Source organism: Ipomoea nil, unplaced genomic scaffold (assembly GCF_001879475.1).
Source record: "Ipomoea nil cultivar Tokyo-kokei standard unplaced genomic scaffold, Asagao_1.1 scaffold0813, whole genome shotgun sequence".
Taxonomy (NCBI): domain Eukaryota; kingdom Viridiplantae; phylum Streptophyta; class Magnoliopsida; order Solanales; family Convolvulaceae; genus Ipomoea; species Ipomoea nil.
In genome coordinates, this window is record NW_017617241.1 from 1,294,595 (window position 1) to 1,320,107 (window position 25,513).

Sequence of the window (25,513 nt, forward strand, 5' to 3'; positions counted from 1 at the left end):
GACGAACGAGGGGAATTTGCGAAGGACGGTGGATGGCAGCCGAACTCCTGGTCGGGGGCACGTGGGGAGGGAGTTGGGGGTGAATATTGGGAATCAACCGACAGGTTCAATGCAAGGTGTAGGGAGGGGGGAACGTGGCAGTGAGGGGAGGCATGAGGGAGTTGGGTTGGCAGGAAGGTTGGGCGGTGGTTGTGTGGGCGGTTTGCGTGTGGATGATGTGGTTAGAAGGGGTGAGGTGGGCGGCATGGGTAGAGGGGGGAATGGGGGCAGTACGGTGCAGCAGTGTGGAAGGGGGGTGGGGAGGTCTACACGGCAGCAAGGGGTGGCGGGGGGTGTGGCGGAGTTGACGGATAGATGGGCGGAGATGGCTTTGATGGAGGAGGAAGGGGCGGTGTTTATGCCGGAAGGTGGGGATGGAGTAATAAAGGGTGATGGGGAGGAGGAGGAGGAGACATGGAGGATTGTCGGGCGCTTTTTGACACAAAAGATGGTAAAGCTGGACTTTATGAGGCAGGTTCTAGCATCGGTGTGGCAGCCGGTACGTGGAGTACAGGTAACAGAGATTCAGAGAGGTTTATTCTTGTTTGTGTTTTTCCATAAGACGGATATGGAATATGTGCTGAATGGAGGTCCCTGGGCCTTTGAGAATAATGCTCTGGTGTGTAGGGAGGTGTTAGATGGGGTGAATCCTGTGGATGTAGAGCTGGATATGATTGACATGTGGGTACAGTTACATGATATGCCAAAGGGATACACGTCGCATGCAATTCTGGAGCAGGCAGGAAATTTTTTGGGCTCTTTTGTTAAACATGATGACCGGTTTGAAGGGGCGCCATGGCTAACGTTTCACCGTATTCGGGTGTCAATTTCGGTTGATAGGCCGCTTAGAAGGAGGATGAGGTTGATGAAGAGGGATGGGACTACGGCATGGGTGAATTTTAGATATGAACGGCTGCATAAGTTTTGCTACTTTTGTGGCTGTATGGGTCACTTGCATACTTTCTGTATACACGCTAGGGAGGCTGGAATTCCGGTGGAAAGGTACCTGTACGGTCCGGATTTACGAGCTGGTGGATCCCGGAGCGCTCCTAGAGCGGTTGGGGATAACTGGCTTGTTCCGGTAGGCGGGAAACCACGACCGCTGGGAGTCAAGCTACGTGTGGTGGATGGGGAACAGGGAAGTGGGGGAGTCACACCGACGAATATGTCTGAGGATGAGGTGGTGGTGGCTACGGCGAAGCGTCGTAGGCATGGGACGGAGGGGGGAGAGGATAGTGGAAATGATGAGGCAACAATCGCAGCTGGTTCAAAAAACTTGTCCATGGCGGGAGCTGGTGTCCAGCCCCGCCCATCATCATGAGTACTTTGAGCTGGAACTGTCGTGGCTTGGGCAATCCACGCACAGTTCGACAGATTGTGGGCCTTGCGGCCAGTAAGAAGCCTGACTTTGTGTTCTTGATGGAGACCAAGGTACCACGGATACATGCAGAACGGATCCGGGTTACGCTTGGTTATGAAGGTTTGTTTTATGTTGATAACGATGGTCTGAGTGGAGGAATGACGCTTTTATGGAGGAAGAATAATACGGTGAGACTATTAAGCTACTCGCAGAGCCATATTGATGTGGAGGTAAGCTTGTTTAATAAATTATGGCGCATGACATGCATTTATGGTATCCCCGAACGTGGTAGGCGGGAGGAGACATGGAGTTTACTTGGTACTCTCAAGACAAGATCCTTATTGCCCTGGGTGGTGATAGGGGATTTTAATAATCTACTGTACCAGCATGAGAAGAAGGGGGGAAATCCCTATCCTAATAGTCTGTTACGAGGTTTCGGAGATGCTGTGGATGACTGTGGTTTGATGCAAATGCCAATGAGGGGCCATCAGTATACGTGGCAGAAGGGAAAGGGGACGCCGAATTGGATAGAGGAAAGATTAGACAAGGCTTTAATAACGAATGATTGGGGTCTGCTCAATGAGAATGCATGGCTGGAGAATATTCGAACCCGGGCCTCGGATCATTCGATCCTTTTCCTAAGTATTAATGCGTTTTGCATGCCAAGGAGAAGGGGGCCGCGGAAGTTCAGATTTGAAATGGCTTGGCTGTTAGATGAAGGGTGCAAAGAAGTAGTAGAAACGGCCTGGCAAGAGGGGAGAACGGAGGGATTGCTGCATTGCCAGCAGTTGTGTGGAGAAAAGTTGATGCAGTGGGGTGGAGATCAGTTTAATAAATTCGGAAAACGAATTAACCACCTGCAGCGGAGGCAAGACGCCATACGAAATAGACGTGATTTGGCAGCGCTAGCTGAGTACCAGCAGATTGAGAGTACCATGAAACGGGTAGAGGCCCAGGAGGATGTGTTTTGGAGGCAGCGGGCCAAGCAGCACTGGCTACGCGGGGCTGACGCGAATACAAAATTTTATCACAGGTATGTCTCTGCACGTAGGAAAAAGAATTTTATTTCTACTATTAAATGTGATGCTGGTAACTGGGTAGAGGGGGATGATATGCATGCTGCTGTACAGAGTTACTTTGAAAATATTTTTGCCTCTAATGGATTGAGCTGTGATGATCCACTTTTTGGGGTCCTAACCCCACGAGTAACGTTGGAGCAAAATATGATGCTTGACCGCCCCTTTGAAACTAATGAGGTAAAAGAGGCTCTATTTTCAATGTATCCGGATAAGGCTCCGGGTCCGGATGGGTTAAACCCGGGTTTCTACTAGCAGTTTTGGGAGACAGTGGGAGGTGATGTATCTGGCTTTATAATGAATACTTTGAATTCCTGTGTATTCCCTGAGGGATTGAATGATACTAACATTGTATTGATACCGAAAAAGGAGATGCCTGAGACAGTTGCAGATTTAAGGCCGATCGCATTGAGTAATGTCATTTACAGAGTTATGGCTAAAATGATAGCAAATAGGATGAAAACACTAATGGGAGGATTAATATCGGAATCCCAGAGTGCTTTTATCCCGGGAAGGCTAATCACTGACAACATCCTGGTGGCAGCAGAGGTGGGGCATTATCTGAATAGAAAGCAATGTGGTATGGTGGGATGGAGTGCATTGAAGTTAGATATGTCGAAGGCTTATGATAGAATGGAGTGGAACTTTCTGGAAAGGATGCTCACTGTTATGGGTTTTAGTGAGAAGTGGATAAAACTCATTATGATGTGTGTAACGACTGTTAATTATACTGTAATGGTTAATGGTATGGCAGGGGGGCACGTAAAACCAACCAGGGGACTCAGGCAGGGAGACCCACTCTCTCCGTATTTATTTATAATTTGTGCAGAGGCTCTCTCGATGATATTACAGTATGAACAGTTGGCAGGCTCAATACATGGGTGCAGAGTTGCAAGGGGGGCACCGCCTGTATCACACTTATTTTTTGCAGACGATAGTCTCCTATTTTTTAAAGCAAATATCCAGGAGGCAGGAGTTATAAGGCAGTGCCTAGCAAGGTATGAGAAATTGTCAGACCAGGTGGTGAATTATAATAAATCTAATATATGTTTTAGCAGAAATACCCAGGAGGCTGACAGGGCACAGGTAGCGAATTGTCTGGGGGTGGTGCAAGCACCCAATTTTGGGAAATATTTGGGCCTACCATCTTTTGTAGGGAGGAATAAGAGAGCTGTTTTTTCGTATGTGGAGGAAAAAATCAGGCAACGAATTGGTTCGTGGAGTAAAAAGTTACTCTCTCAGGCTGGTAAGGAAGTATTATTGAAAAGTGTAGCGCAATCAATGCCTGCCTTTTCGATGAGTGTTTTTTTGTTACCTGAGACAGTTTGTCAGTCAATTGAGCGAACTATGAACATGTATTGGTGGGGCAGTGGAAGAGAACGGGGAATACATTGGAAGGCATGGGACAGGTTGTGCATACCAAAAAAGTATGGTGGTATGGGTTTTAAAGTACTGAGGGCTTTTAATCTAGCAATGCTGGGTAAACAAGCATGGCGATTTTTAACAGACCCAGAAACACTCGTGGCTAAAATCTATAAGGCAAGGTATTATCCCACAACTAGTTTTACAGATGCAACTATTGGTAATTGCCCAAGTTACTGTTGGAGAAGTATAATGGCAGCCCATGCAATGGTAGTCTCAGGGGTGCGAAGGAGGATTGGGAATGGACAGACAACTTTAATATGGGGACACCCGTGGTTACGAGATAATCCTAGCCCATTGATTCAAACAGAAATGCCACAGCAATTGAGAGAGGCACGAGTTGCGGGACTAATTGATTCACAGACTCATACCTGGGATCCGCATATTTTGTCATTTATTTATTCCTGAGGACGTGGAGCGAATAAATATGATCCCTGTTAGTCCTGAGTATGAGGACTCATGGTATTGGATGGGTGACCCAAAGGGGACATATACAGTAAAGAATGCCTATAGGTATATTGTGGGTGATTATGAGAATAATCCAGCGAGTTTTGATAAGTGGGTTGCAATGTGGAAAATAAAAGTCCCCCCTAAATGGAAAACTTTCTTGTGGAGAGCCATTGGTGACACTTTGCCAACAACCCTTAACTTGATATTGAAACGGGTGGAGGTCGACCCAACTTGCCCTATGTGTGGATTAGATCATGAAGATGTGTTGCATGCTTTAGTGCTCTGTGAATATTCTAAACTTGTTTGGAATATAACACAATTGCCTGTTATTAATATTGTTGCAGACTCGTTTACAACATGGATAAAAGGGGCTATGGCGGCATTGACGGAGGAGCAGACCCGGTTAATGATAGCAGTATTATATTATATTTGGAGAACCCGGAATTCAGCTGTCTGGAAGGGATCAATGATGCGGCCTATCCAATTGGTCAGAGCAGCCACCGTAGCGCAACAGGCGTACAGCGCTACCCATGTTCCCCGAACCGAACCGGCACCGGCAACGGACCACTTGAACGGTCCAGGGGAGACTGGTCTGCGATGTTATGTGGACGCAGGTTTCCGGCACGACACGGGCGAGGCTACTTACGGCATGATAGTTATAGCGTCAGATGGCACGTTTGTGGCAGCAAGGAATGGCAAGTTACCGATTTGTTTTTCACCACTTATGGCGGAGGCCCAGGCATACAAGGAGGCGTTGTCCTGGCTACTTGAACGGGACAACACATCAGTAAGTTTACTCACGGATTGCATGGAATTGGCTACGATTATCAGGCACCATCACACGCCGATCCATTCGTACGTTGGGGTCACAGTTGACCAGTGCAGAACGTTTATGTCGTTGTTTAATCGTATTACTTTGGATTACATCTCTAGGCAGGTTAATTTACATGCACATACTTTAGCTACGTTAGCATTTACTCAGGATCAAGCTATGTACTGGGATGCTATCCCACCTGACGCTATTTCGGCTTTGATTCATTAATACAATCGCAAAATTGACCTTCAAAAAAAATATTACCATCTCGTATTTACATTGTAAATTATATTATCTTATTAAATTAGTTTTTTAATTTGTAAATAAATCTTTCATTTATGAGTTTGAGTACCTTTTATTAATATTTTTTATTGAAAATATTCATCTTGATTTAAAATTTTACTTTTTCATTGATTTTATAAAATTTGCTATGTTTTATAGTTAGTTGTTAAAAAATGTATATTTAAGTGTTCAAGTTTGCATAGTAAAATTGATGATAATTATAAAAATGTCACTGTATTTTTTTAAAATTCTCAATCGCTCAGTAGACATGGCTAAATGCCGGTGCGCACAAAGGATCTGTTCAATTTGGACATGCATAATCCCCACACTGCCGTTGCCGAGATTCGAACATTAATTTTTTCTCTCAAATACTGTCTACTGAACCAGTGATCAAATGTTGATCTTAAATGTTTATTTCATGACTAAAGCATCATTTGTCCTTTCATATTCCTAGTTCTTTCTCATTTATATGACTAAAACATCATTTTTTTTTATTGTTCTTGGTTGGATAGTAACTGTACTAATAAACTTGCCATCATCTATTTAATAAATTGATTCCAACATTGTGTTGGGGACATTTAAAGAGTAGGCTTTGTCCCACATTGCTTATCTACCTTTCTGTCTCCCACTATTTAAATTACCACTTATTTTAAAAGGCTTGAAGTATTATAAAGAGGGAACAAGGGGAGATCCCGCGCGGTGTGGTGGGGTTCCGCACATTTTTTTAACTCCTAATTTTAAGGAAGTTTGACCACCTTGTCCGCACACTATGTACAGAAACGTGAGGTGTGTGTGGATGATTAGTGGAGATCCTTCTCTTGCTCTCCCTCTTTGTAGGACTCATTTGGCTTGTAATGGAGGAGTGGTTTTCATACAACTAGTATATAAACCCACTGCTTCATAACATCAAGTGCACTGAAAGAAGAGATTACCTGAGAATTCTTAAAATACATGTTCTTGTGATTCTGTGTTTTCCTGTCGAAAGCAGCGACACCCTGGTCGCAAATGCTTTTAAGGAAGTGTATAACATACACGACACAGATATAATCCTAGCAAAATTCTATACAACCTGTTCGAATTTCTTTCTGGTTTATTTGCACAAAGCCAAATACTGCTATCACAGGAAAGGCTCAACAAACCAAACTGGTCAAAAGCCAAGCAATGAAGGACAACAACACAAGCTAACATGGTGGAAAATCCAGAAGGTACCGAAATGGTAGCAGCTGTAATAACTGAAGCAAACATGGTAGGAGATCCAGATGAGTGGGTTGTGGACACGGGAGCATCCCGTCATTTTTGCAACAACAAGGACCTGTTCAAGGTGCTCGAGCTCAACACCAGGGATGAACAAGTTTTTATGGGAAACTCCAGTATCGCTAAGGTAAGTGGTAGAGAGAAAATTGAGTTAATGCTTTATTCTGGAAAGCTTCTGTTATTGCAAAATGTGTTATATGTCCATTCCCTGCGTAGAAACCTTATTTCCGGAGGCCTATTGAATAAGGCTGGAATAAAAATGGTGTTCGAGTCTGACCGTTTGGTTCTGACTCACTGTGGGAAATACCTGGGAAAGGGATATTTTCGTGCTGGCCTTTTTGTGTTAGATGCCTCTGTAGCTAGAAATCAAGTTGCTAGAGTAGGCTCTACTAAATGTGATCTCATTTCAAACAATGTTGTCAATAATAAAGCTTCCTCTTCTGCTTATATAATTGTTTCTTTAAATCTTTGGCATGATAGATTAGGACACGTTGGCACCAAATGTTTAAACAGGCTAAAGAGCATGAATTTGTTGCCAAAATTGTCAAGTGAAGCATGCACACAATGTGAAATTTGTGTTGAATCAAAATTTGCTAGAAGTTCATTCTCAACAGTATGTAATAGAAAAACATCAATTTTAGAACTGATTCACTCGGATTTAGCCGATTTCAAAACCACTGAAAGTAAAGGTGGAAAACGTTACTACATTACGTTTATTGATGATTTTTCGCGTTTCACAAAACTTTATCTATTGAGATCAAAAGACGAAGCTGGACAGAAATTTGTGGTTTTTAAAAATGAAGTAGAAAACCAATTAGACAAAAAGATAAAAAGGCTTCGTTCTGATAGAGGGGGAGAATATGAATCAAATTCACTTAAAACACTATGTGAAAGTTCTGGCATTATACATGAAGTTACTGCACCGTACACTCCCCAACAAAATGGCATTGCTGAGAGAAAAAACCGAACTCTCAAAGAGATGATTAATGCAATGCTAATCGGTTCAGGTGCTCCGGACTCTTTGTGGGGGGAAGCTGCTATAACAGCAAACCACATTCTAAATAGAGTACCGCACAAAGGGTTTGATAAAACACCCTATGAACTTTGGAAGGGGCATGCCCCAAACCTTAGTTACCTAAGAGTATGGGGCTGCTTAGCAAAAGTAGGTCTACCGTCCTTCAAAAGGCCTAACTTGGGACCTAAAACGACGGATGCCATCTTTGTTGGGTATGCTGAGAATAGTGCTGCATATAGATTCATGTACTTAGAAAATCGTACAATGTGTGAAGCTAGAGATGCTATTTTCTTTGAAACTGTTTTTCCTATGAAATCACCTTATCCCGCATCTGATGTTAGCCTTCAACAGAATTCTACGGACTCTTTTCCGAGTTTCTCAAACCCTACTGAGGAACCAAGGAGTAAAAGAGCTAGAATAGAGAAAAATTTTGGTTCTGAGTTCATAACATACTTAACAGAATTGAAAGACATAAATGAGATTTGTGACCAGTTCATATGTCAATTGGTCCTAGAGGAAGAACCAAAAACCTTTCAAGAAGCTATGCGCTCAGTAGATTCCACATTATGGAAAGAGGCTGTCAAAAATGAATTAGACTCCATACAGTCTAATCACACTTGGGAGTTAGTGAATCTACCAAGAGGTTGCAAACCTATCGGTTGCAAATGGATCTTTAAAAGGAAATTGAGACCAGATGGCTCAATTGAAAGGTTTAAAGCCAGACTAGTGGCAAAAGGCTACACACAGAAATTCGGTGAGGACTATTTCTTTACTTACTCACCGGTAACTAAAATAGCAACTATTCGCGTTCTATTTGCTTTAGCATCTCTACACAGGTTGTTGGTTCACCAGATGGATGTAAAAACTGCGTTTCTCAATGGTGAACTCGAAGAAGAAATTTATATGGAACAACCTCCCGGATGCGTAGATCCTGGTCAAGAAGGGAAAGTATGCAGACTCAAGAGATCTCTGTGTGGCTTGAAACAAGCCCCCAAGCAGTGGTATGAAAAATTTCATAAAACTTTAGTAGACCTGGGTTATACTACTAACGGGTCAGATGCCTGCTTATATACTAAAGAGAGCAAGTCTAGCATTGTGATCATATGTCTCTATGTAGATGACATGTTAATCTTTAGTCCTAATATTGAGACTATAAAAGACACGAAAAGGAATCTATGTGAAAAGTTTGACATGAAAGATCTAGGGGAGGCAGATGTGATACTTGGGATAAAAGTCACAAAAACCAAGGAGGGTTACCTCTTATCTCAAGGTCATTATACGGAGAAACTTCTAAAGAAGTTTGGGAGTTATGATGTAACTCCAGCCAAAACCCCCTACGATCCCAGTGTAAAATTGTCAAAAAACATAGAGAATAGTGTGTCGCAAGAAGAGTATGCAAAAATAATCGGTAGTCTGATGTTCCTCATGAACTACACTAGACCCGACATTGCATACACAGTAAATAAACTCAGTCGCTATACCCACAACCCGAGTGACTTACATTGGGATGCACTAAAACGGGTACTAAGATACCTAAGAGGCACAGTAGATTGGGGTCTAGACTATAAAAGGTCTCCAGCTGTGTTAGAAGGGTATTGCGATGCGAACTGGGTAAATGGTGGCGATGATGCAAGCTCAACAAGTGGATATGTATTCACTATGTGTGGAGCCGCTGTCTCATGGAAGTCATCAAAACAATCGTGCATTGCCAGATCAACGATGGAAGCTGAATTTATAGCTTTAGATCTGGCAAGCCAGGAAGCAGAGTGGCTGAGAAACCTACTGGCAGACGTGCCATTGTGGGGGTGTCCGGCACCTGCAGTTCCAATACACTGTGACTCACAAACTGCCATCTGTGTTGCGCAAAACAGTGTCTATAATGGCAAAAGAAGACACATACGAGTCAGACATGAGTCTGTGAGGCAGTTAATGTTGAATGGGGTAATCACAATGGAATTTGTGAGATCTGAAAAGAATATAGCAGACCCCTTCACGAAAGGTCTAAATCGTAAAACGTCCTTGATACGTCAAGGGAAATGGGTTTGAAACCCAATGTGGTAAGAAATTCGTGATGCACCACATATGATGGGCATATGAGATCACGGAAAGACTTACAAAACTGGGAAAAAACCAGTGACAAATCTGTAGCCTGTTACAGGTAGTCTATGCAGAGATAGACTTGACAGATTAAAATGTCTATATGTAGAAATAGACGAGACAGGGACTGGTACAAAGTTAATGAGTGCAACTAAGTTCAAAACTCGACTGACCGATGAGTTCAAGATCTTATTCACTCTCGGGAAAAGAGTTACTTGGCTCCACTACATGTCAGTTCAAGTCTTATACACTGATATGGAAATTAACTCGGATGTACACTCAGGTTGGTACGGTATTGAATTACCACTTTAAATGTGTGGGGGATTGTTGGGGACATTTAAAGAGTAGGCTTTGTTCCACATTGCTTATCTACCTTTCTGTCTCCCACTATTTAAATTACCACTTATTTTAAAAGGCTTGAAGTATTATAAAGAGGGAACAAGGGGAGATCCCGCGCGGTGTGGTGGGGTTCCGCACATTTTTTTAACTCCTAATTTTAAGGAAGTTTGACCACCTTGTCCGCACACTATGTACAGAAACGTGAGGTGTGTGTGGATGATTAGTGGAGATCCTTCTCTTGCTCTCCCTCTTTGTAGGACTCATTTGGCTTGTAATGGAGGAGTGGTTTTCATACAACTAGTATATAAACCCACTGCTTCATAACATCAAGTGCACTGAAAGAAGAGATTACCTGAGAATTCTTAAAATACATGTTCTTGTGATTCTGTGTTTTCCTGTCGAAAGCAGCGACACCCTGGTCGCAAATGCTTTTAAGGAAGTGTATAACATACACGACACAGATATAATCCTAGCAAAATTCTATAGAACCTGTTCGAATTTCTTTCTGGTTTATTTGCACAGCAGCATCGTCGCATGTCCGTTCTTTGAAGCAGCGATTCTATTACAAACCAAAGCTGCCTAACATTTTATTATTGTTGCTTTGTGAAACCAAAGCTGCCTAACATTTTATTATTGTTGCTTTGTGAAACCAAAGCTGCCTAACATTATTGTTATTGTTGATTTTCGAACCTGCTGCGATTATTATTATTATTGCCGCTGTTCCAACTGAAGCTGCTGCGCATCTTGTTACAATTCTTCAACACATTGTCAAGCAGAATTAATTTCTTTTGAAAGCCAAAAGCAGAAACTAAGCCCCATCAAAGAAAAAGACAGGAAAACACCTTCCCAGTTAAAATTAAACTTTTTTTAAAAAAAATTAAATTAGCTTTCGTATTTTAAATTTAATTTTCAATTAATACGTTAATAACGTTCTGTTTTTAATTTGATGATTTTATATTTTGTCGTTCATTGTCAATTCTGTTTCATTTTCTTGCAAAATGAGGATTAAAATATAAATTTCTATCTCATCAACAACAAAATCATTAAGGTTCAGTTTTGTCAATCATCATATGTGTTCTTGTAGCTAAATTTAAGAACGATATTTAATTTTGCGCTCAAATCTTTATAAAAATTAGTAACAGATGAATTCTACTAGAAGATAACAATCCCCTTTAGACCCTCAAATTTAATAGAGATGAGAGTCATGATATGGAAGTGGAAATGAAAAACTATATATGTAACCATTATCAATGACAAGAATAAATGAAAAACTATATAGTTGAGCATTATGTCCTGGACTGTTTTTTGTGACCGTGTTAAGACTCGATAAATGAATGAATCAACTGGTTAGTCCAATGGGTAAAATGGGCGTTAATAGCGTTAAAGGTTATTTTGCCTTGCACGCCGAACTGGTTAAGTTTGGGGAGTATGTCCCTAGTCTTGGACATGACTAGGAAGGGGGACCGATGCGATTCGAAGGGCACAACTGGTCAGGAGCTATTGTCATTCCCCTGATGAGCCCATGGCCGAGCGAAAACTGTTTGGCACGTACGAGGGTAAGGCTGGTCCGTGAGGTACGAGGGGCCCGTGGAGACGTCACGCGGTCTTTGTGTGCTGCGCCGGACTCTATGCCTGTGACAAAAAGCTGCTCAAATGTGCTGCCATTGTGCTTTGACAAGCTCCGTCTCAAAATCATGGAGATGATAAGCGGTCTCAAGGATCGTCGGTGACCAGCCAATTTGTGAAAACGGAGGCTTCCAAATCTTCCTCAGACATGCGGAAACACAAAACAATACATTGTATATATCTTAGCTTGTATGGACACCGAAAACTAGGGTAAAGTGTGCAGAGAGAGTTGTTGCCGCTATAATTATTGAAACGTGGATTTTTTATTTCACTAGCCCGTCTAGCTCAGTTGGTAGAGCGCAAGGCTCTTAACCTTGTGGTCATGGGTTCGAGCCCCAGGGTGGGCGATTTACTCTTTTTTTCCATTGCAAATGCACCCCTGGAAGGAAAAGCGCACATATTCTTTTTCCGTTCTGGAGGTTTACCTGAGTGAATGGCTAAGTATTATGATTAATCACAAATTAACTAGCACATACTTTCATTAATAAAAATTATCAACTTAACAACAAGATTCACACATACCTACACTTTTATTACATAAAACATATTAAGGCCCCCTACACTTTTATTACATAAAACATATTAAGGATAGCCATAAGATCGATTCTCATAAAAACCAGGATTCTATACAATCATATATAAATACAAGAATTTTAACGCAAGACTTGACACAATATAATAAGTACAATTAATAGTTGAGAGAAGGTTTGGTTAATAGTGTCATCATTTAGGTACGTTTGCCGAGCTTAACTTTCAAATCATGTTTCTTTTCAAAAACAATTGAATTCGTAAGCTGAAGTGGGTGAAAGTCGTCATCATCTACCAACTCACAATGATAGTGACATATAATATAATGCTCTGATATGATAGCTACAACCATTTTCATTACGTGAACGTCATATCCCTACCATGCAAGTTCTGGGTCCAGCATTGAAAGCTAGAAACTTGTGAGGTGGCTGGTGCTTGATTTTGTTAGTACCATGGAAAAAATTGTATTATTATCAAATTAATTTTTTTTAAAAAGTAACAATAGGTGTCAATTTCTGAGTAGAAACAGACGCCTATTGTCAGTTAATGTTTATTTCTTTTAAAAAAAGTTCAAATTGGCCCCTTTATAAACTGAATAGTGCAATTGGATCTCCTAACTAAAAAAGCTCCATTCAAATCCCCTAAGTCTTTATATGTTTGACACATATGTTTTTTAAATATTTTTTGTTTTTGTTATTTTTATATAACTTTTTATTTATTTATTACGGAGTAAATTGTATATTAAAAAATTCAAAAAATTCGAATTTTAGGATATTGAATCTAGGAAAACTGAAAATGATTTTTCTCTTTTGAGTCCTCGTTTTGTCTAATCTGTTGTTCTTCCAACTTGTCTCCAAAGCCCATCAACACCAGCAAGCAGAACATTGCTTACTGAAAATGATCAATATAATCACCTTAACGTCCGACCCAGAGCTTTCGTTAATTAGTTTTCTGACAAGAACTTCGAGAACCCATTGTCGGCCGATCGGAAAAACACGATGCCCGTTTTGGACAAGAGGTTGATGAACGAGAGAATGGTTGGCGATGAGAGGATAAGGATTGTACTTGGATTTCAGGTCCCGGAGTATGGGTTCCAGGCGGAAGGAGCGTCACAACCATAAGTTTGGCGTTGTTTGGTAAAAAATTGGCTTATAGACCAACTTTGGCTTATTTGACCACTATTAATTGTTTGATTTAGTTAAAATATCAATAGAAATGTTTGGTTAATTAGCTTTTTGTAACTCCAAAAGGCTAAAATTCAAAAAGCTACTCCAAACAACTTTTTCAATTAGCTTTTTGAGAAAAGAAATTATATCAAACAGCTATCAGCTAACAACTAATTTACCAAACACTTTTCTACAATCATCTAATGTTATCAACTATTTATACATTTTAATTAACATAATCAGCTAACAGCAAACACCTATCAGCTAACAGCCATTTTACCAAACAAGGCCAAGATGTTTTCGATCAACGGAACTGTAAAGTTCGAAAAAATTGATTTTTTTAGACGACTATGTTTGTATGGGATCGGAACAGCCATCGCCGTCTGGAATGAGGGCGGTGGCCATGGTTGCCGTTGTTTCAGATCTGGAAGACGGCCATGACCGTCATTGAACAAGGCAAGCAGCATCCAACGCGGACACTAGGTGGCTGTGTTTTGTTTTTTGTTTTGTTTTTTTTTATTGTTTTTTTTTTGTTGTTTTTTAATATAAATTTTAATAAATAAATAAACAATTTTATAAAAAAAATAAAAAAGACACGTGTCAAACATGTGAGACTTAACATGCTAAATAAGTAACTTTGGACTTATTAATTGAACAATTTTACAGGTTTAAGAGATTTAAATGAATTTTTTTTTTAGTTAGAGATTAAATTGGTTTAAATCAATTGTCAAATTAAAGATCAAATTTTTAAAAATGAAACAATAGACTTCGTTGGGCAAAAGTGTTATTTTCCTATTATTTAATTTTAAAAATTATTATATTTATAATAAGGTTAAAAGTGTTGGTTTATTTTTGGCATCTAGTGGAGGAGTGAATTTAATTTGAAAACATTCACCTAACACATATTCGGAGCGATGGTAGGTAACCCCAGCCAAGTAGGTTGAACAATTGAAGTGATAACTATAACACTACTGAAAATTATGGAATTTCCAACCACCTGAAAGTGATCTTAAATCAAATCGAAAGTAAAAGGTAGTCGGAAATAGCTGTAAAGTTTTTTCCAAACACCAAAAGTGGAAGACTTTCGACTTGATTTAAGATCATTTTCAGGTGGTTGGAAATTCCATAATTTTCAGCAGTGTAATTAATATTCCAAATTCAACTCCACATGCAACTTGTGTTTTGAGCTTATTGGTTTGAGTCGTCATCTATATGTAATCTATGATGATTTACTTTCTTGTTATCCTTTACTAATTAGATCGCATAAGGAATTTTATCCAAAGCTCACATTCAGACAAAGAATGTAATTTTTTTCATAAACCAAAAGATTGCAATCACGTTAATCGGATGCATTGATATACCTTAGAAATTTTGATAAATAATACATTAATACATGCATAAACATACCATATGGACTTTGGACCTCTCTCATTCATTATAATACATGTATTCAGCAGTGGTTTGTTGGGGAATATAAATGTCACATTATACTCTTATCGAAAGGCCGAAATTAAGGGTAGGCGTAATTTGAAATATCCGAACTACCACCGAAATCAAAATTAAATTTTAAATCTCAATGAACCTGAATGGTTAATTATTGGTTCGGATATTTTAAATGTATTTCATAATTAATAATATATTAATTCTCAAAATTCTCTTAATTAGTAATTGACAATTGACAAGCCAATTCAAGTTCCTAGCTTAATTTCTATATATGTTGCATCTATCACCTAGCTTGCCAGCAGATATACAATGAGAATCTTCAAAGAGTCTTATGTTGTTGTGGCTATTTTATGTAGTATTTTGTGTTGGATATGGGCGCGGCAGATTTGGAAGAAACGCAGCCGCCGAAGCGTATTTCCCACGAATTGGCCTGTCGTCGGAATGTTGCCGGCGCTCCTACAGAACGCCGGCCGCATCCACGAATATGTAACAGAGCTTCTCCGAGAAAGTGGTGGGACATTTGAGATCAAAGGTCCATGGTTTGCTAACAGGGACATGCTTGTCACCGGCGACCCTGCTAACGTCAATCACATCCTCTGCAGAAACTTCCAGAACTATCCCAAGGGTCCTCGTTTCCGGAAAATATTTCACGTCCTCGGAGATGGGATGATAAACGTGGACTCGGAGCTATGGGAGCTTCACCGGAAGACCACGACGCCGCTCATGAACCATGACAACTTCCGCACTTCCTTGGAGAGGAACGTGTCGCAGAAGATGGAGAATGGGATGTTTCCGGTTCTTGAACATTACGCTCAACAAGGAACCCACGTCGATCTGCAGGAAATTTTCCATAGAATTTCTTTCGACATAAGCTTTCAGCAGTTTCTGGATAAGGATCTGGGCAGTCTTTGCGTTGACCCAACCGGCGACCATCCAATCCTGGAGGCGATCAGGGATGGCGTGAACGCTATTCTCTACAGAGAGATACTCCCGGAATGTTGCTGGAAGCTGCAGAAATATTATTGGATTGACAGAGAGAAGAAGCTTACTCAAGCTGGAGAAACATTCGATAACTTCATATATCCCATCCTTGAGGAGAGAACGGAACAGCTCAACAACAAAACCCAGCAGCAACTTCACGATTCCGGCATGCTGACGTCACACATCGAAGCCCACCAAGGAAAGTCGATGCAGTTTCTGAAAGACACCTTTCTGACATTAATCATCTCCGGAGGAGAAACCACGGCTTCGACACTCACTTGGTTCTTTCTGCTCCTTGCACAAAACCCTCAGGTTGAAGCAAAGATCCTCCACGACATCCTTCAACTCAAACAAGACAAGAAGGTTTTTAAGGTAGAAGAATGCCAGAAGTTAACCTATCTCCACGCTGCCTTTTGTGAATCTCTCAGGTTATTTCCTCCGGTTCCTTTGAACCACAAGAACCCGATGGAGAAGGATATTCTCCCCAGCGGCCATGTTGTTACTCCAAACACCAAAATAATAATGCCATTTTATTCCATGGGGAGGATGGATACCGTGTGGGGTGAAGACTGCATGGAGTTCAAGCCCGAGAGGTGGATTTCGCCCGATGGTGGAATCAAACGCCAACCTTCTTACAAGTATCCCGTCTTCAATGCTGGACCAAGAACTTGCATAGGCAGGGATATGGCTTTCACTGTGGTGAAAATGGTTGCAGCTACCATAATATGTCACTATCAATTTCAACTGGTGGAACTTCATCATCCACAAATTCTATTTACTGATTCAATGATTCTGAAAAAGAAACATGGTTTGAAGGTTAAATTAATCAAACGTAAGTAAAACTATCAACTTAATTTCATTCTGAGCTCTCAGCTCTACTATCAGGTCTCATTAATTAGTGCAAGTGTGATATGATATATCTTGTGTTATAAAAGTACCCTAGTATTTATATTTATATATATTTATGATAATGTTCTTATGATTCTCAGGCAGTATAAGTTATTGTTAAATGCTTGTTGTGCAGAACTATTGATAATGAGTTCTGTTCAGGTTAAATAAAATTAAAGTGTACTTGTACGGCTTTATTTTTTTTTTTTTTTATATGTAATAAAAGTTAAGTGTGTACTAATAAAGTATTCCGTTATGAATATCTTCTTCGTGTGTATAGGAATAGGCTACAAACTATTGGATACCTCTCCTCAGCTAGTCCACTAGCAATCACTAATCTTGTTTTCAGATCACAATAATACCGTACCATAGATATCAAAGGTGACAAAATATTCTTTCATTTATTTTTGGGAAAATGGCACTTTTTCCCCCTAAGTTATATACTTATAGCACTTTTCCCCCCTTAATTATTTAGGTAAGCACATTAGCCCCCTCAATTATTCTAAAAGTGGTGATTTTTCCCCTTAATATATTAAATTGACATTTCTACCCTTAAAGTAAACATTTTATTTATTTTACTTCTCCAACAAATTATTGCGTATACGTAGGGATCACCACGGTTCGGTTCGAACTGAACCAGACACTATAGCAATCGAATTAAAAGTTTCCGATTATGATTCAGATCGAGAACCCAATATTTGGATTTCAATTTATTAAAATTATGAATCAAAAAAATTGGATCCTAAACCATGAATCGGCGGTTCCGGATCCGGTTCGCGATTTTGAACCATCTTTATTTTAAAATTTTATTTTTTATTTTAAAATAGTCTAACTTCAACAATAAATGTATTTTATTTTTTTCAGTTCGGAACATGAACCGTCCGTTCCAGTTCGCGATTTTGATAAACTCTAAATATTGAGTTTCGATTCTAAATTGTAATTGAAATATTTCAGTTTGGCTGCTATAGTGTTTGTTTGGTTTGAACCAAATTATGATCATAATTTGTTGGAGATGAAAAATAAATGAAATATTTATTTTAAGGGTAAATATGTCCATTTAACATTTTAGGGGGAAAAACAGCCACTTGAATAATTAAGGGGGAAAAAGTACTATAAGTATATAACTCAGGGGGAAAAAGTGTCATTCTCCCTTTATTTTTATTAGAATGTTAGTCTAATAATTTCATGTTTGGAAATAATAATTCAAGTACAGTTTACAAATTTATACATCACAATAATACAATTTGAGAAATCTAATAGGATCCCTAAATTCTAAAAAAAAAATGGATAATTATACAAAATAAATTAAATTGAAAGGCAACTTCCATATCCATATCATATATGTCCCATTCCATCACAAAATAAATTAAATTGAAAGGCAACTTCCATATCCATATCATATATGTCCCATTCCATCACAAAATAAATTAAATTGAAAGGCAACTTCCATATCCATATCATATATGTCCCATTCCATCACATTAATTCGATCTTTAAAAGGTAATTAACCAGTTTTGCACATACGGCGAACATATCAAACGAACTAGTTTTGCATGCTTTGCGGTCCGATATTAATGAATAATACATCAATACATTTGTGGCCAAAAACCTACCATATAGACTTTCAATCGTTATACTATGGACCAGGTCCACAATATATTATGCACCTTAATCCTAAACAACGTAGTTATGAATTATAATTTTGTCGGCAACGGTTTGTTGTTCAATTCACGTTATAATTTTTTTTTTTAATTATAAAACATGTATATGTGTCTTGCATTATGCGTTTTTGTGTCTCATGTTATGTAATATTGTATCTTTAAACGTATGGATTTTGTACATGAAATAAAGTAAATATAATATGTGCTTTTGTGTCATGTGCTATGCGTTTTTGTCTCTTATGTATGTAATGCAATTCTGTAACTTAAAAATATTGGTTATATACCTGAACTTAAGTAAATATAAAACATGTGTATGTGTCTTGTGTTATGCGTTTCTGTGTCTCATGTTATGCAAATCTGTACCTTAAACGCGCGTATAGATTCTGAACTTGAAATAGATTAGTAGTTATGTAACACACAACATATTGTGTCAGGTTGAATCATTAATTTTGCCAAATCATTGTGCATGCATGGTATAATGATTGAGTGATTATTCGAATTGCAGTCACCCCTAAGCAGCAGTTCTGGTTTAATTTCTAACCCCTTTTTTCACATTCTAAACTTTTGAATTAGACTTTACGCTCTTCATAAAAGTTGTAGTTCTTTCAATTATCTTTTCAATGTCTTCATAAAAATTAAATTTCTTTGTGCTAGTTTCATACTACTTTGTTATTATTTTAACGTACAATAAATCCTTATTTTTGGTTATATATATATATATATCGTAAATATATATTATTTACTGCTGGCAACATTTCGATGACAGGCCAATTTGGGGGAATGATATGATGCTCAATCATTGTATCATTTATTTCTATATCCACTACTAGTGTAGTTAGGTAGGTACGTGATATACAACACTACTGGATGAACTAACTTAGATTCTCAATCAATTATAGATAGGTATGGTAGGTGATAGTACAGTATTGTATTTAAGGATGTAAAATTTAATACATAACTAACTGATTGTATTTAGTGTTATGTCAATATATATTAGTACAATTAGGTTGGAGATAGAGCGCCAACTATTACGTAGTGTGATGACATCTAGGTAGTGGGGACTAAGATTCTTTGGACTGAAAATGTTTGATAAAGTATAAAACAGATAGTACCTCACAAAAAAGATGAACATAAATTAATCTTGTAAAGAATTATGTGTATTTCAAAAAAAAAAAAAGGTTGGAGAAAGAAGACATATCATTAAATGTTGAAAGAAAAAATGAACATTAAATTAAACGAGAAAGTACATACGGGTGTTACATCAAACCAATCTCCATCAAGAATTAGTTTGCATTTTTATCATTGTTTTATTTGAAGAAAAATGAAGAAATATTTTTAAACGTGTTAAGTGTGGTTGAGCGTTTTGTAAGATTGTCGGCAAGGTTTCAATGACAAACCAATTTGTTTCTATATATGACTTTTAATTTCTTTCAAATCTTTTTCACTAAATTATTTCGGAGTACATTTTTATTAAAAATTATTATGCATATCACACTAGAAAATTTCAAGAGTAATCAAAATATAAAAAACAAAACAATAAATTAAGATCATGATGATAATTGCTACATCAAATCTGTATTTAATGAAATGCAGTACATTTCTTGTCTATAACTAGTGTAGCTAATTAAGTATGTTTGAACAGATACTACAATGTAATAGGATCAGTAGCATTTAAAAAATGTAGGTAATAAAACAATATTGTGTTGAGGATTAAACCTTGCATATTCACTTTTGCTTCTATCTTAAATTATATTTGTTTTACTTTTAATATAATTACGTACTATACGTTTGTCGAGTTTAACTTTCAAATCATGTTTCTTTTTAAAATGAATTGAATCCATAATTTGAAGTAGTTGAAAGCCATTATCATCAACCAACTCACAATAATAGTGACATATATGTAATGCTCGCTGCAACCATTTTCATTATGGTGAACGTCATATCTCTACCCATGCAAGTAGTTCTGGTCCTGCCTTGAAGGCTAGAAACTTGTGAGGTGGTTGATGCTTGATGCCTCCGTTGGGTGAAATTCACCTTTCAGGCTTGAACTTCCACTAGTACAAATATCACTTTTAATGTCGGTTATTTTATATATACGACGTAGATTTTTTTTATTATTATTATTATTTTTGTATTTTTGACATCGTTATTTCTGAAGTAATAACTAAATGATACGACGTCTGTTATAACAAAACCTGACGTTGTATATTTTTAATTTTTTTTTTGTTAAAATATGTACATACGATGTTGGTTTTTAACAAAACCTGATATCGTATATTCGTATGAATATATTATATATAATACGTAGATACCACGTCGATTATTTTTAAATAACCGACGTGGTATAGTTTTTTAAAAAATTTAAAAATATATACGATGTTGGTTCTTTTAACGAACCCACGTCGTATATTTTTATTTTTATTCTATTAAAAACATACCACGTCGGTTATTTGACGTGGTATGTTCTTTTTTAAAATTATTTTTTATTCAAAAATAATACCACGTCAATTATTTATTAATATCCGATGTGGTATGGTGTTAAAAAAATTCAAATTGTTACGATGTTGATTTTGTATTTAACCGACGTTGTATCAATTTTGAATTTTTAAAAAATATATACCACGTCGGTTTTTTAGCCACATGTAATATACACACTAAGAGCTAACAAAAACTTGTATTATTTTCATCACTAGCTATTCAAAATATCCACAAGAATAAAGTTCAAGCTAATACTAAAATTTTAAAATAAACATGTTCATGAAAATATACATAAGAAAATTAAATATTTTGAAATTTTTTAATTTTTTGTGATTTTTAGGCCAAGTCCCTTCAATTCCCACACTTATTTTCAACGTTGTGAGATGAAAGAAAAGAAGATGAAGAGAGTCCTCCCTGATTCATTTTTCCTTTTGTGCAATTCTCATTTGACCCTGCAGTTTGTGAATAGCAAGAAAAACTGCTTTATGATCAACGTCATTCAAAGTATTCTATTTTGGATCGGAGTTTATCAAACTCCAACTTATCTTTTGATCTGTGCAAAATCCAACACCTTAACTGCAAAACACTGGTTAGCTATACTAGACGAATTGAATTCATAGATTTCAAATTTGAAAACTCACCAGTTTCATCAATTACAGTCATGGTTAATTTGTCATTTCGAACATCATCTGGGATGGGGGCACAAAGAATTATCAAATTTATGCAACTTGAGTCTCATCCTTATCAATACTAATAACATCAACATCATTATTCAATTTTTAAGTTATTTCAGTTTTTTTAAGAGTGATATTTTCTTTTAAATTGTTTTCAATGATTTTACCACTTCTTAAAATAGTCATAGCCTAAGCTTCTTTAGGTTGACTAGGTAACTTACATGGCACATACACTTGTAAAGCTTTAGCAATAAAATAACACATTACACAAAAGTGCGTGTTATATTTACTTTATTTCATATACATAATCCATATGCTTAAAGTACAAAATTGCATAAAATGAGACACAAAAACGCATAACACAAGATACATACATATGTTTTACAGTTAACAAAAAATTATAATGTGAATTGAACAACAAACGGTTGCCGTTAAAATTATAATTCAAAACGTGGTTTATAATCAAGGTACATAATGCACTGTGGACCATTATCTACAGTATAACGATTGAAAGTCTATATGGTAGGTTTTTGGCCATAAATGTATTGATGTATTATTCATTTATATCGGATCGCAAAGCATGCAAAACTAGATCGTTTGATATGTTCGTCGTATGTGCATAACACTTTTATTTTGTTCAATTTATTTAAGTGATTATCGAAAATCATTCAACAATTTTTTTTTTCAATTTTTATTATTTTGTTCATTTTCGTCCCTCTCTCTTTCTTCACATGTGGTTAGTTACCTTTTAATGATTGAATTAATGTGATGGAATGGGACATATATGATATGGATATGGAAGTTTCCCTTTCAATTTTTTTTTTTGTTTGTTTGTTTTAATTATCCAATTTTTTCTCAATTTTTTTTTAGAACTTAGGGATCCTATTAGATTTCTCAAATGGTATTATTGTGATGTATAAATTTGTAAACTGAACACAAAACATAACATTGTTAGAATTACTATTTCCAAACATGAAATCATTGGACTAACATCTAATAAAAGTAAATGAGGTTTTCAAAAAAAAAAAAAAAAAAAAAAAAGTAAATGAGAGAATATTTTTGTCACCTATGAACAAAATTTGATCAAAAAAATAAGATTAGTGATTGCTAGTCCACTAGCTAAGAAAATGTGTGGTTAGATCAAATATATGTTCAAGGCATTGCCATGAAACCCTTATCATCATGCATTTAAATCATATATATAATAACCCACGAGCGGAGCACATTTCTTAAGTATAATAACCCACGAACAGAGTACATTTCTTAAGTAGTTTGTGGCTTATTCCTATACACACAAAAAAAGATATTCATAACGGAATACTTTATTAGTACACACAACTTTCATTACATATAAAAAAGTAAAGACGTACAAGTTAAAAGACGCATACATTTTTATTTAACTTGAGCAGTAGTAGAACTCATTATCAATAATTCTGCACAGCAAGCATTTAACAATGACAAGTATATAAGATTCTCATAAGGAATACTTATACTACCTGAGAATCATATGAACATAATAATCATATATATATATATATATATATATATATACATATATATATATAGACACTAGAGTACTTTAAACACAAGATCAGATCAGACTTGCACTAATTAACATGAGGCTGGTAGTAGAGCTGAGAGTTGAGAATGAAATTAAGTTGATAATCTTACTTACGTTTAATTAATTTGACCTTCAAACCATTTGTCTTCTCTAGAATGATTGAATCGGTAGATAGAATTTCTGGATGATGAGATTCCACCAGTTGAAATTGATAGTGACATATTATGGTAGCTGCAATCATTTTGATCATAGTGAAAGCCATATCCCTGCCTATGCAAGTTCTTGGTCCAGCATTGAAGACTGAGTACTTGTAAGAAGGTTGGCGTTTGATTTCACCTTCGAGTGAAATCCACCTCTCGGGCTTGAACTCCATGTAGTCTTCACCCCAAAGTGTATTCATCCTCCCCATAGAATAAAATGGCATTATTATTTTGGTGTTTGGAGTAACAACATGGCCGCTGGGGAGAATATCCGTCTCCATCGGGGTCTTGTGGTTCAAAGGAACCGGAGGAAATAACCTGAGAGATTCACAAAAGGCAGCGTGGAGATAGGTTAACTTCTGGCATTCTTCTACCTTAAAAACCTTCTTGTCTTGTTTGAGTTGAAGGATGTCGTGGAGGATCTTTGCTTCAACGTGAGGGTTTTGTGCAAGGAGCAGAAAGAACCAAGTGAGTGCCGAAGCCGTGGTGTCTCCTCCGGCGATGATCAATGTCACAAAGGTGTCTCTCAGAAACTGCATCGACTTTCCTCGGTGGATTTCGATGTGTGACGTCAGCATGCCGGAATCGTGTGGTTGCTGCTGGGTTTTGTTGAGCCGATCCATCCTCTCCTCAAGTATGGGATATATGAAGTTATCGAAATTCCGATCAGCTTGAGTAAGCTTCTTCTCTCTGTCAATCCCATAATATTTCTGCAGCTTCCAACACCATTCCGGAAGTATATGTCTGTAGAGAATAGCGTTCACGGCATCCCTAATCGCCTTCAGGAATGGATGGTCGTCGGTTGGATCAACGCAAAGAGTGCCGGGATCCTTGTCCATAAACTGCTGACAGGTTATGTCGAAAGAAATTCTATGGAAAATTTCCTGCAGATCGATGTGGGTTCCTTGTTGAGCGTAATGGTCAAGAACCGGACACAACCCATTCTCGATCTTCTGCGACACGTTCCTCTCCAAGGAATTGCGGAAGTTGGCCTGGTTCATCAGCGGCGTCGTGGTCTTCCGGTGGAGCTCCCATAGCTCCGAGTCCACGTTTATCATCCCATCTCCGAGGACGTAAAATATTTTCCGGAAACGAGAACCCTTCGGGTAGTTCTGGAAGTTTCTGCAGAGGATATGATTGACGTTAGCAGGGTCGCAGGTGATAAGCATGTCCATGTTAGCAAACCATGGACCTTTGACCTCAAATGTCCCACCACTTTGTCGGAGAACCTCTGTTGCATAATCGTGGATGCGGCCGGCGTTCTGCAGGAGCGCCGGCAACATTCCGACCACAGGCCAATTCGTGGGAAATACGTTTCGGCGGCTGCGTTTCTTCCATACCCAACACAAAATACTACATAACATAGCCACAACAATTACATCATCATAACACTCTTTGAAGATTCTCATTATATTGTGTATATCTGCTGCCTAGCTAAGTGATAGATGCAACATATATAGAAACAATATTCGATGAAATTAAGATAGGAACGAACTTGAATTGGTTTGTCAATTATATTCATCACTCGTAAATCGTAATAATATATTTTTAGCAAAAAACATGCGGCATGTCATAGTAATATAATTAAGTTTGAGGACCCACCACAGTTCCTATTTTGACTGCTTGCAGCAGGTGAGGTAAATAGCTGGGTCACTCAATTAACTTACATGTCCATAAATATTTATATGCTATTTTTTTAAAAAAAAAATTCTCATAGTTCTTTACAAGTTACTATATATGTTCTATTGGATTATACATTTTCAAACATTTTTAGTCTAAAGAATCTAAATATTTCCACCACCTTAGTTCAAAATGATGACCACTCATTTGAAATAGTAATCCAGATAATCAGATATCATCACATTATATGGTAGCTAGTTGGCACATGTATATTACTCATTTTATCCCACTTTATCTGTCCTACTCACTATTAATTTGGGGTGTGACTCAAATTATTCTAATAGAATATACAAATTTTGACAAATTAATATCAAATATTTATATCATGTACTTCCTCCGACTTATTTTGTTTCTTTGGTTCAGTTAATAAGACTTATCTGAAGTTATTTTTAATAATCAATTTTTCATAATAATATGTTTAGTATTCGTATATAAAATTTATAAATTCAGAAACTACATTAAAAGTTACTAAAGAAAAT

The 25,513-nt window shown here is 37.6% G+C and overlaps 2 protein-coding genes and 1 non-coding gene across 3 annotated transcripts; 2 read left to right on the forward strand and 1 right to left on the reverse strand.

The window, feature by feature from the left end:
• Positions 1 to 12,048: 12,048 nt before the first annotated feature.
• On the forward strand, positions 12,049 to 12,121 carry TRNAK-CUU. The gene has a single exon. It is a non-coding gene; the product is annotated as a tRNA-Lys (tRNA).
• A 3,231-nt stretch (positions 12,122 to 15,352) lies between these two features.
• LOC109178042 (alkane hydroxylase MAH1-like) lies at positions 15,353 to 16,732 on the forward strand. Its single transcript, XM_019327538.1, has one exon. It carries the CDS (start codon positions 15,353 to 15,355, stop codon positions 16,730 to 16,732), a length of 1,380 nt encoding a protein of 459 aa, XP_019183083.1.
• A 6,528-nt stretch (positions 16,733 to 23,260) lies between these two features.
• LOC109178043 (alkane hydroxylase MAH1-like) lies at positions 23,261 to 24,637 on the reverse strand. Its single transcript, XM_019327539.1, has one exon. It carries the CDS (start codon positions 24,635 to 24,637, stop codon positions 23,261 to 23,263), a length of 1,377 nt encoding a protein of 458 aa, XP_019183084.1.
• Positions 24,638 to 25,513: the final 876 nt, after the last annotated feature.